The 12,201-nt window shown below is 42.6% G+C and overlaps 1 protein-coding gene across 3 annotated transcripts in view; it reads right to left on the bottom strand.

Moving 5' to 3' along the window:
* Nucleotides 1-8,258: 8,258 nt before the first annotated feature.
* The window catches only part of LOC141165100 (uncharacterized), a 43,799-nt gene continuing 39,856 nt past the window's right edge, over nucleotides 8,259-12,201 (bottom strand). For all 3 annotated transcript variants that reach the window (XM_073650738.1, XM_073650736.1, XM_073650737.1), the window contains exon 7: nucleotides 8,259-9,221. Coding sequence is in view for 2 of the 3 variants with exons in the window: in XM_073650736.1 (XP_073506837.1) it covers nucleotides 9,113-9,221 (109 nt within the window). In the remaining variant the exon portion in view is untranslated. The remainder of the gene's footprint in view (nucleotides 9,222-12,201) is intronic.

Here is a 12,201-nt window from a genome sequence, read left to right as displayed (position 1 = left end):
TTGTCTATGGACATTTGGATCACTCTTTTATGATACAATGTGCCCACAAAGATGTCCTTCTGCTTTATTGAATAAATCTAGATGTGGGGAACAGAGCGCACATTAGGGTGATGCCCTATGGAGGGAGAGTGGGTAAATGCTGGTTTTGCTCACCTGGTGGAGTTGTGACAGGGACAACTCCTATGTAGTTATGAAGAAAAACAGCTGCTGCCCAGTGGCTGGTGGATAAATCCTCCAGGAAATATTGGATACAGTTGGATGAAACCCTCAAAGTGGGCTGCGCAGCTGGAGTAAATCGATTCTTCAACAATGATGATGATACGTTTTTTTATTCACAACTCTTTTCAACGCCGTCTTTATGAAGTAAAAGCGATTCTACTATTTTCATCTTGGGGCTTGGCATCTGATGCACCTGGCACTTCAGCACTTTTTGGGTGAGCATACTCTCTTCATTTGATACTACTCTTGTTGACACATGAGACATGACAACACATATCTTTATTAGTGATGAGCGAGCATGCTCGCCACTACTCGGTACTCGCCCGAGCATCTCAGTACTCAAGATGCTCGGAGCTCACCGAGTACTTTCGAGATGCTCGGGCGGGAGCTCGGGTCCCCGTCCTGCATGTTTGGCGCTATTTAGAGCACCAATCATACAGAGATTGTCTGCCACTCACTGTAATGCCACAGCCATGGTGGTTGTGGCATTACAGTGATTACCCAAATCTATGGGAACAGTGCTCACAGTGAAACATGAAAAGCCGGCAATTCATCAGCGGCATACATCGGTACCCGACAATTTAGAACAGAAAGAATAAAGCATCACACATAGATTAGATAGATAGAAACATGTCAGTCACATATATAATAAGTACAGTGACAGTGTTGGTTACTGTACTTGTTATTTAGTGTTAAAATAAAGGAGTTATTAAAAAAAAAAATAATAGTGCTTTTGTCTCTTTAAAAAAGCCGGCCAGCAATTAATCAGCGGCATGCATCGGTACCCGACAATTTAGAACAGAAAGAATAGAGCATCACACATAGATTAGATAGATAGAAACATGTCAGTCACATATATAATAAGTACAGTGACAGTGTTGGTTACTGTACTTGTCATTTAGTGTTAAAATAAAGGATTTATTAAAAAAAAAAATTGGCGTGGGGTTCCCCGTAATTTTAGTCGCTAGCGGAGGTTAAGCAGATGGCTGGGGCAGATGTTTGAAGCCTGGGAAGGGGGTAATACCCACGGAGCTTCCCAGGCTCCTAGTATCAGCCCCCAGCTGAATACCTAGCCTTTACAGGCTATTAAAATGTGGGACCCCTCAAAAAAATGACGTGGGGTCCCCCCTATTTTAATAGCTAGCAAAGGCTAGGCAGACAGCTGGGGGCTGATATTAATAGCCCAGGAAGGGTGCTATGAATATTGGCCCCCTCCCAGGCTAGAAACACCAGCCGTCAGCCGCCGCAGAAATGGCGCATCCATAGGATGCGCCAATTCTGGCACTTAGCCTTGCTCTTCCCACTGCTCTGTAGCGGTGGCAGTGGCGTAATAGGGTTGGGGTTGATGTCAGCTTATAATGCCAGCTGACATCAAGCCCAGGTTAGTAATGGAGAGGCGTCTATAAGACTCCCCCCATTACTAACCCCATAGTGAAAGTTAAAAAAAAACACAAACACCCAGAATAAAGTCCTTTAATTGAAATAAAGACACAATTCTTTAATGTTCTAATTTAAACTCTACTTACCGTCACGCCCATTCCAGCTGAAGACAACGATCTCCTGTAATAAAAGTAAAAGAATAAACCAACCTCATCCTTACCTTTCCATGGTTCCCAGGATGGCTTCAGCTCTGCTACATTGACATGACAGGCTGGATCTCAGCAGAACGCTGCCATCCAGCTTGCCATGCTGCAGACACTGAGAAGCTCCTCAGTGAACCTCCTCAGTGTCTCGCTGTGACGGCATCCAGATGAGCTGAGTTCATGTCCAATGAACTCAGCTCACCTCATGCACGTCACTGACAGCGTGGGAGAATTCTCCTGCACATGCGGTGCTGGCAAATGATGTCACCGCTTGAGCAGGAGAATTCTCCCACGCTGGGACGGCATTGAGATGACAGGCTGGATGGTAGCAGAACGCTGCCATCCAGCTTGTCATCCTTCAGAGACACTGCGGAGTGCAGGCATGCTAAAACTGGAGGGGAAATATACCCCAGATAAGAACCAGGTCTATGTTAGGTAAGCTGCTTGAAATGCAGGAGCCTACTCCACTGAGCTAAATGACATATTGGTTTCCATGGTTCTCAGAGGAAAACTTCTGAGATTTCATTAAGCCTTTGGGATTTTAAGGTGTTAAGCTTATACATCCAGTATATTTCCTTTCGGTTAAGGCGCTGTATCCTATTAGGGGTATCATTAGTGACATGTTCGATAGGAAGAATTTTTAATTCTTTAAAATTACGTTTATGGTAATTATTCATGTGCCGAGAAAGCCCATGTTTTAGAAAACCTGTAGTTATATTGTGTCTATGTGAGTTGATTCTATTGTATAGTGCCTGAGTAGTTCTGCCTACATATTGTTTTGGGCAACTGCATTCGATAATATATATGACACTAGCTATTGAACCTGTTCTACGCCCGGGTGGCGAGCATTTTTACTGGTATATGGTCTCTCATGCTGGTATGTGCTGCCCCCTCCTGGTATTTGTGCTGCCCCCATCCTGTCCCCACCATCCTATCCAGGTATGCATGGCACCCCTCACCCCCAATCCTGGTATGCATGGCACCTCTCACCCCCAATCCTGGTATGCATGGCACCCCTCACCCCCAATCCTGGTATGCATGGCACCACTCATCCCCAATCCTGGTATGCGTGGCACCCCTCACCCCCAATCCTGGTATGTGTGGTACCCCATCCCTCATCCCTATCCTGGTATGTATGGTATCCCTCATCCTGGTATGCATGGGCCCCTCACCCACATCCTGGTATGCATGGCACCCCTCATCTCCATCCTGGTATGCATGGCCCCTCATCCTGGTATACATGGCACTCCTCATCCCTATCCTGGTATGCATGGCACCCCTCATCCCCAATACCGCTATGTATGGCTCCCCTCATCCCCAATCCAGGTGTGTATGGCACCCCTCATCCCCAATCCCGGTATGCATGACACCCCTCATCCCCAATCCTGGTATGCATGGCACCCCTCATCCCCAATCCTGGTATGCATGGTCCCCTCACCCCCAATCCTGGTATGCATGGTCCCCTCATCCCCCAATCCTGGTATGTGTGGTACCCCTCACCCCCCAATTCTGGTATGCATGGTCCCCTCACCCCACAATCCTGGTATGTGTGGTACCCCTCACCCCCCAATCCTGGTATGCATGGTGGCCTCACCCCCCAATCCTGGTATGCATGGTCCCCTCACCCCCCAATCCTGGTATGTGTTGTACTCCTCACCCCCCAATCCTGGTATGCATGGTCCCCTCACCCCACAATCCTGGTATGCATGGTCCCCTCACCCCACAATCCTGGTATGTGTGGCCCCCTCACCCTCTAATCCTGGTATGTGTGGCCCCCTCACCCCCCAATCTTGGTAAGTGTGGCCCCCTCATCCCTTTCACACTGTACACACATACAAAAAAATAAACAGTTATACTCACCTTTCTTCTCTGTGCTCCAGCGCTGCTGCGTCCTGTTCTGCCGGAGGCCAGGGGAGGTGTGCGGCGCTGGAGCACCACGCTGTCTGGCGCCATTTTGCTGAAGACACACTGCAAATGTGTCCGGCGCCGATCCGACGCCTCACTCCTGCCCCGGTCTCCGGCGAAGAGAGGTGCCGCCGCAACGCTCCTCCCGGTCAGGTAAGTATGGTGCCGGAGATCGCGGTATGTATTCAGTGCCTACACATACCACGATCTCCGACGCCATACACTCCTCTTACCTGTAACGGCTGGATACGTGATTCTGTCTGGAGCCAGACTGCGCGTCGCGCATGCGCAGTCTATCGAGGCTTCAGACAGAGACACGCATCCCCGGTTATATTATAGATGATCCGTGTCACAGGACATGGAATGCTTTATTGCGAATTTTTCTTTGGTGACTGCAGACGTAAAATGATCATAAGAATGGGTGATGGAATGGCAACAACAATATCCCCTCTTTCGGCATTTGATGACCATATTTCTTTTGGTCATTGGTGTATCCTGATATATATTTTTAGATGCATACTGTCTGCGTAACTTACTGGGAGCTGGAATATTTCTGAGGGTGGGGGCCCTCCGGAATATTAATGAAGGAATTTTGGGGAGTACCTGATTTAATATTTGATCATTTTGAAGAATATGCCAATTTTTTTTGTATAATGTCCCTAATTATTCTATGTTGTTGATTGAAAGTAGTAATGAATTTTGGATTATGTTCAAAAGTATCATTCTCTTTATTTTTGTTTTCATTGTTATTTTCATTTTTTTACTTCCTCTCAGATAGATTAGAGCAATGTTCACTTTTAACACGTTCATAGGATTTTATAGCCAATTCTTTAGGGTATTTTTGTTGAAAAAAACTATGTTTTAGGATTTCTGATTGTTCCTCATAATCCATTATGGTAGCACAATTTCTCCGAATCCTTTGGAACTGGTTATGAGGTATATTTGTTAACCATTTTTTATAGTGTCCACTAGAATAATGAATGTAGTTATTGGTGTCTACCGGTTTAAAATATGTTTTAGTAAAAATCTTCCTTCACGTATAAAACTAAATCCAAAAAAGTTAATGGAATCCTCTTTGGTTTCCATATCGAAGTGGTATGGACATGCTTGCCATTTTCTTGAAATCTTGAAGTGTAAGGTCACAGAAGGTGTCAATCTGATGACTCTTGCTTTCCACAGGGTAAAAATTGGATTTATTCCGCAGGTCAATGTGTAATGATGGCTCTGAATGAGAGATGTTCAAATTACTGGCATTATTTCCATGAGAATCTATGTCAGGTGTCATAGTGAAGTGTCTTTTTAGCGTAAGTTTTCTAACAAAAGCCTGTAAATCTAGAAAGAGGTCAGTTATAAAGTACAGTTATCCATACTGCTGTACCTGTGTTCATTTTCACCGGTGGAGCTCAGATCTATCAGCACCACTCTTCATCCATAAATCTGAAAGCTTTAGAAATGGCTTTATAACATTTTCCAGACTGATAGATCTCAATTACCGTATTTTTCAGCTAAGAAAATCCTATAGGACGCACTGGACCATAAGACGCACCTAGGCTTTAAAGGAGGAAAATAAAAAAAACAAATTTAAGCAAAAAATGTGGTCATGATGTCCTGTTATGGGGGAGGGGGTCTGCTGCTGACACTGGTATTGGGGTAATGTCCCCCAATTCTGTTAATATCCTCCATCCTGGTATGTATGGACCCTCCTTCCTTGTATAAGTGGCCCCCATCCCATCCTGGTATAACTGGGCCTCATCTCCATCCTGGTATGCATGGCACCCCTTGATCCCCCATCGTGGTATGCATGGCACCCCTTTATCCCCCATCCTGGTATGCATGGCACCCCTTTATCCCCCATCCTGGTATGCATGTCACTCCTTTATATCCCATCTTGGTATTCATGACACCCCTTGATTCCCTATCCTGGTATGCATGGCACCCCTTTATCCCCCATCCTGGTATGCATGGCACCCCTTGAGCCCCCATCCTGGTATGCATGGCACCCCTTGATACCCCATCCTGGTATGTATGGCACCCCTTGAGCCCCCATCCTGGTATGCATGGCACCCCTTGAGCCCCCATCCTGGTATGCATGGCACCCCTTGAGCCCCCATCCTGGTATGCATGGCACCCCTTGAGTCCCCATCCTGGTATGTATGGCACCCCTTGATACCCCATCCTGGTATGCATGGCACCCCTTGAGCCCCCATCCTGGTATGCATGCTCTCCTGTCCCACTATCACCTCAGCCCACAGTTTGGTGCTCAGCATCTTTTCTTTTCCGCTTTCCCCTTTGATCGAATGATCTTCACTCCAGGCCAGGGCTTCCAGCACCATTAGGCCTTAAAAGTCACCACACACAGTGCTGTGTCTCGGATGACATGCATTGTAACATCGTGAGATCACAACATACTCCGCGATGGAGTAGGCTTTGTGATGCTGGGTGTCCTGCCCTGGAGTGAAGAGCTGAAAAGGATGTGTGCAATGAACAAAGGGGAAAAGAAGAGGCATGAATGTTGGGGTGGGGCAGGCTATGTTAGGACTATGTGACCAAGAAGAAGAGGGAGGAAGTGCAGTGCCAGAAGACATATTTTCCACAATTACCCAACCTCAACCCAATTGAGATGGTTTGGGATGAGTTGGAACGCAGAGTGAAGGCAAAGCAGCCAACAAGTGCTCAGCACCACTGGGAACTCCTTCAAAAAGAACAAGGAAAATCTTACAATGAGCAGGTTTATCCAAACTTTTGACTGGTACTATATGTAAAAGTCAATGAATTCTTTTCTTGTGGGCAACATTCAATTTATTGCACCTGTAAGCTACTACCATCACCAAATGAAATGGTCTAAAAATAGACAAAATGTGGAAAAAAATTTTTTTTTTAACAAAATGAGATTAGAACAAGCCATCTGTTTGGCTACTGACAGGCAATGTTTGATACTGAAAGAAAATTCTCACATTTGAAGTCCAGCAAATTGGTTTGTAAATATTATCAGCTTAAAAAAATTGGCATGTAAAAATTCTACAAATTTTTTTTAAAGACCAAAATATATACGTATATAAAAAATTATGCACTGATTACCATATTTCAATTTGAAAAATGTTGAATATCCTGAAATTATGAATGAATTTGATGTGCTGCGTATAGCTATTGTGCAGCTGGGATATATAAATGGATGCTACATACACACAGTATGTGACACAAACACTGCATGTCACACACATATATGTATACACACACATAGAACACACATGTATACACCGAGCACATACACATACACACATGTATTCACAGCACATACACACATGTATACACAGCACATACATATACATGTATACATAGCACATGCACAGACATATGTACCGTATACACAGAGAACATAGACACATGTATACACAGAGCACATACATACAGACAGTGTCACCTCTCCATTACTAACCCCAGAGGTTGATGGCACCTTTGATTTTTGACAAATCACAGCTGTCATCAACCCCAACTACCTTTACCCCGATTGCCACCACACCAGGTCAATCAGGAAGACCCGGGCAAAGCACCAGAACTGTGAGGTGCCAATTCTGAGGCAGCTGCGGGTTTGTATTTTTAGGCTGAGAAAGACCAAATAACCATGGACTTTCCCAGCCTGATAACATTAGCCCACAGCTGTCTGCTTTACCTTGGCTGGTTATCAAAACTAGGGGGAACCCCACTTCATTTTTAAAAATTATTTGTTTATTAAAACCAGGCTAAAAACGCCTGTGTAAACGCACTTAAAATGCATGTGCTCTTGTTTTTTAACTGCGGATTTACCACATCTAATGTAAGTCTATGGAGAAATTCCGCACAGAAGACTGAGCGTTCCCAAAAGAAAAATTGACATGCTGTAGCATGGAAACCCGCACCGCAGGTGAGTTCATGCAGCGTTAAAAAGAAGCACAGTGGGCATGAGATTTCTATTAACCTCATCCACTGTGCTTGTACTGCACAATGCAGCGTTTTGGATGCATTGAAAATTTGTTGCGTCCAGAACATTACTATTACTGATCGTGGGCATGCAGCCTAAGGGGTGGAGTAGGCGTTTTTTTTTTCTCTAACATTTTTTCCTGTAACATCCATTTTATCTTCGATTTTGTATGTTTTATTGTCAGTCTGTAAAAGTGAAGTAGTACTCTGACAACATTGTTCCCAGAAGTGACTTTGGAAGTCAGCAATGCATCCAGTGGCCTTCCTCATGCTGTTCCCATTCCACTTGAGCGCTGTTTCCATCCATTTCAGTGATTTTCCTGCCCCCGCAGCCCTCCTGTTAGGGTCTTCCGAAGAAATTCTGGAGTTTCCCATTGACTTCCATTATACTCGGTACTCGAGTCGAGCTCGTCCGAGCGACCGACCTGCTAGATTCGAGTACCGAGCACTCGAGCATTTTAGTGCTCGATCATTACTAACTTTGAGTAAAAAATCTCAGAATACATTTTGAGGCCTATATACAAAGAGCACACAACACAATAAAGCTTTCTTATTAAATATTTTTATTAAGTTATAACACTGTTACATGACAAGGTTGTACCAACATTCGACTGGGCAATAAATTTGTCACCAGTATTATTAAAAACAGAGAAACAGTACATTTCTATGGGTGCTGTATTATGGCCATGTGCTAAAGGTGTAACTGTTGTTTCCGGTGAACTAGCAGCAGAATGTCTGTCTGCTCTAGATCCTCCCTCCCCTCCCCTCTCCATAGAACTTTAGGAGCACCAACTGTTATATCCTATTTTTGGAATGGGAAAGTTTGAATCCACTGAAGACAGATTTTACCAATGAATTGAGAATATTTAGAATGAAAGATCAGTACAGGAGGAGAAAGAAGCAGTTTTCTTTTATAAAATGTATTAGGCTTTATTCACACATCAGTATTTTTGACCAGTATTTCATTAGTATTTGTATGCCAAAACCAAGAGTGTCTCTAAAATATAGAACAGGTGTCAATCTTTCAATTATAGTTTTTCTCTGTAAATTCCACTCTTGGTTTTAGCATACAAACACTGATGAAAAATACGGACCAAATACAGACTTGTGACTAAGCCCTTACAACATTTTCTTATTTTCATGTTTACTATTGATGAAAGCAAATAACATTCAAAATAACAGTTACTCTTTAAGCTTGTTCTGTAATAAAAAAGGGTTTAGATAATATTGATATTTTTGATACTACATCGGTAACCCAATGAATCAATTGATCAACTCTAATACTATTTCAGGAATAGCTTTGTGAATTGCATTTATTTTAATACTTCAAAAGAAAACACAAATATTTAATTTTCCATTCCATTAAAAAGAGTTGATGGGTAAAAGAAAATATGACGAGATGAAAGCATAGTTTTTAGCGTCTTCTGAAATCAGTAAGTTCATTGTCTCTATTGATTTTTGTTTAGAGGAACATGGGCTGCATTCATCTCTCCTTCTTTTTGAGCTAACGCTGTGTTTCTCTGTGAAAGTTTGGCTTTCCCAGTAGATTTTAGCTTCCTAAAATGTCAAAAAACAACATACAAATTGTTAGGCTCACCTGGTTAGATGGGTCCGTTAAGCTACAGGTCAAAGTGAACACATGGACGGAGGACAGTGTCACAATAAGGACTAGGACAATGGGGTACCCTGGATTACAAGCAAGCAGAGCAGGACACATTGGAGGAAGCCATAGTGAAGGATGAAGAAGAAAAGCGAAGATGAATTACTTTAATTGGAGACATCACCAGTGAGCCAGTGGAACTACCTGTACACTAACACTATACACTATATAGTATCTACAAAGCTCCTGTGTATAATTTGACCGCTGATCACTGAATCTCCTGTACACTTACGCTATGCAGATCTCCTGTGTATAACTGTCACTGGTGATCACTATATACTTATAATATATAATTAATACTATCTAAAGAGCTCCTGCTTAACTGTCACTAGTGATCATTGTATTACTTGTACACTTACACTATAGACTATATACAGTCATATGAAAAAGTTTGGGCACCCCTATTAATCTTAAGCTTAATGTTTTATAAAAATTGGTGTTTTTGCAACAGCTATTTCAGTTTGATATATGTAATAACTGTTGGATACAGTAATGTTTCTGCCTTGAAATGAGGTTTATTGTACTAACAGAAAATGTGCAATCTGCATTCAAACAAAATTTGACAGGTGCATAAGTATGGGCACCTCACCAGAAAAGTGACATTAATATTTAGTAGATCCTCCTTTTGCAAAAATAACAGCCTCTAGTCGCTTCCTGTAGCTTTTATTGAGTTCCTGGATCCTGGATGAAGGTATTTTTGACCATTCCTCTTTACAAAACAATTCCAGTTCAGTTAAGTTTGATGGTCGCCGAGCATGGACAGCCTCTTCAAATGATCCCACAGATGTTCAATGATATTCAGGTCTGGGGACTGGGATGGCCATTCCAGAACATTGTAATTGTTCCTCTGCATGAATGCCTGAGTAGATTTGGAGCGGTGTTTTGGATCATTGTCTTGCTGAAAGATCCATCCACTGCGTAACTTCAACTTTATCACTGATTCTTGAACACTATTGCCAAGAATCTGCTGATACTGAGTGGAATCCATGCGTCCCTCAACTTTAACAAGATTCCCAGTGCCGGCATTGACCACACAGCCCCAAAGCATGATGGAACCTCCACCAAATTTTACTGTGGGTAGCAAGTGTTTTTCTTGGAATGCTGTGTTTTTTTGCCACCATGCATAACGCCTTTTTGTATGACCAAACAACTCAATCTTGGTTTCATCAGTCCACAGGACCTGCTTCCAAAAAGAAATAGGCTTCTTCCAATGTGCTTTTGCATACCTCAGCCGACTCTGTTTGTGCGTACTTGCAGAAACGGCTTCTTTCGCATCACTCTCCCATACAGCTTCTCCTTGTGCAAAGTGCGTTGTATAGTTGACCGATGCACAGTGACACCATCTGCAGCAAGTTGATGCTGCAGCTCTCTGGAGGTGGTCTGAGGATTGTCCTTGACTGATCTCACCATTCTTCTTCTCTGCCTTTCTGATGTTTTTCTTGTCCTGACACTTCTGGCCTTAACAAGAACTGTCCCTATGTTCTTCCATTTCCTTACTATGTTCCTCACAGTGGAAACTGACAGGTTAAATCTCTGAGACAGCTTTTTGTATCCTTCCCCTGAACAACTATGTTGAATAATCTTTGTTTTCAGATCATTTGACAGTTGTTTTGAGGAGCCCATGATGCCACTCTTCAGAGGAGATTCAAACAGGAGAACAACTTGCAAGTGGCCACTTTAAGTGGCTTTTCTCATGATTGCATACACCTAGCTATAAAGTTCAAAGCTCAATGAGGTTACAAAACCAAAAAAAGTGCTTTAGTAAGTCAGTAAAAAGTAGGCAGGAGTATTTAAAACAAGAAAATGATAAGGGTGCCCATACTTATGCACCGGTCAAATTTAGTTTGAATGCAGATTGCACATTTTCTGTTAGCACAATATACCTCATTTCAAGGCAGAAACATTACTGTGTCCAACAGTTATTACATATATCAAACTGAAATAGCTGTTGCAAAAACACCAATTTTTATAAAACATTAAGCTTAAGATTAATAGGGGTGCCCAAACTTTTTCATATGACTGTACACTATCTACAGAGCTCCTGTGTATAATGTCACTGATGATCACTGTACTACCTGCACTTTTACACTATGCACTATATACTATTTAGAGAGCGCATGTATAAATCACTGGTAATCATTAGATTAGTGCTATGCACTTTAAACAGAGTTCCTGTGTTCAATGTCCCCAATGATAATATTAGTTTTAGACAATCTTTCTTTGTTAATGATCAGTGTGGCATTATGTTGTTTGGTGATGGTGTGGCAGTATTTCTCCTTTGGCTTTGTTATTATTAGTATATTGTTTTTGGTATAGAGGATTATGTTGTGTATGGGGTCAGTTTTTCTATCCATTATAAATAAGGAGAGGATTCTTTATTTCCATTGGAGGTTAAATAATTGAAAGTTTAACTCCTTCCTGTCCTGTGACATACTAATATACAGTGGCAGAGATGCACTTAAAGGTATTCTCTAGAGAAAAAAAAAGTTATCACCTATCCACAGAATAGGTGCTAACTTATTGATTGGTGGGGGTTCGACTGCTGGAACCCGCACTGATCAGCAGAATAGGGAACTTTTATCCCCGTTAGAATGCTCGACCATTGCTCCATCATTCACTTTGGGGCTGCCGAGCGCTATGCCCAGCTATTTCTGCCCATCCCATAGAGAACGAACAGAGTGGCTGTCAGACATCTGACCTGCCATGCCATTTTGAAATGGGGATAAAAGTGTCCGGTCCGGGATAAACTTTCCCAAATTCTTCTGATCAGTATGGGTCGCAGTCAGAACCCTACCAATTAATATGTTTTATCACCAATCCTGTAGAGAGGAGATAACTTGATTTTACTGAAGAATTCCTTTAATGCAAACCACCTTA

Source organism: Phyllobates terribilis, unplaced genomic scaffold, assembly GCF_046119375.1.
Source record: "Phyllobates terribilis strain yellow unplaced genomic scaffold, ASM4611937v1 Scaffold_11__3_contigs__length_659146591, whole genome shotgun sequence".
In the NCBI taxonomy this organism is placed as follows: Eukaryota; Metazoa; Chordata; class Amphibia; order Anura; family Dendrobatidae; genus Phyllobates; species Phyllobates terribilis.
Note: the sequence above shows the minus strand (reverse complement) of the source record. Positions and strands in the feature narration are given on the sequence as shown.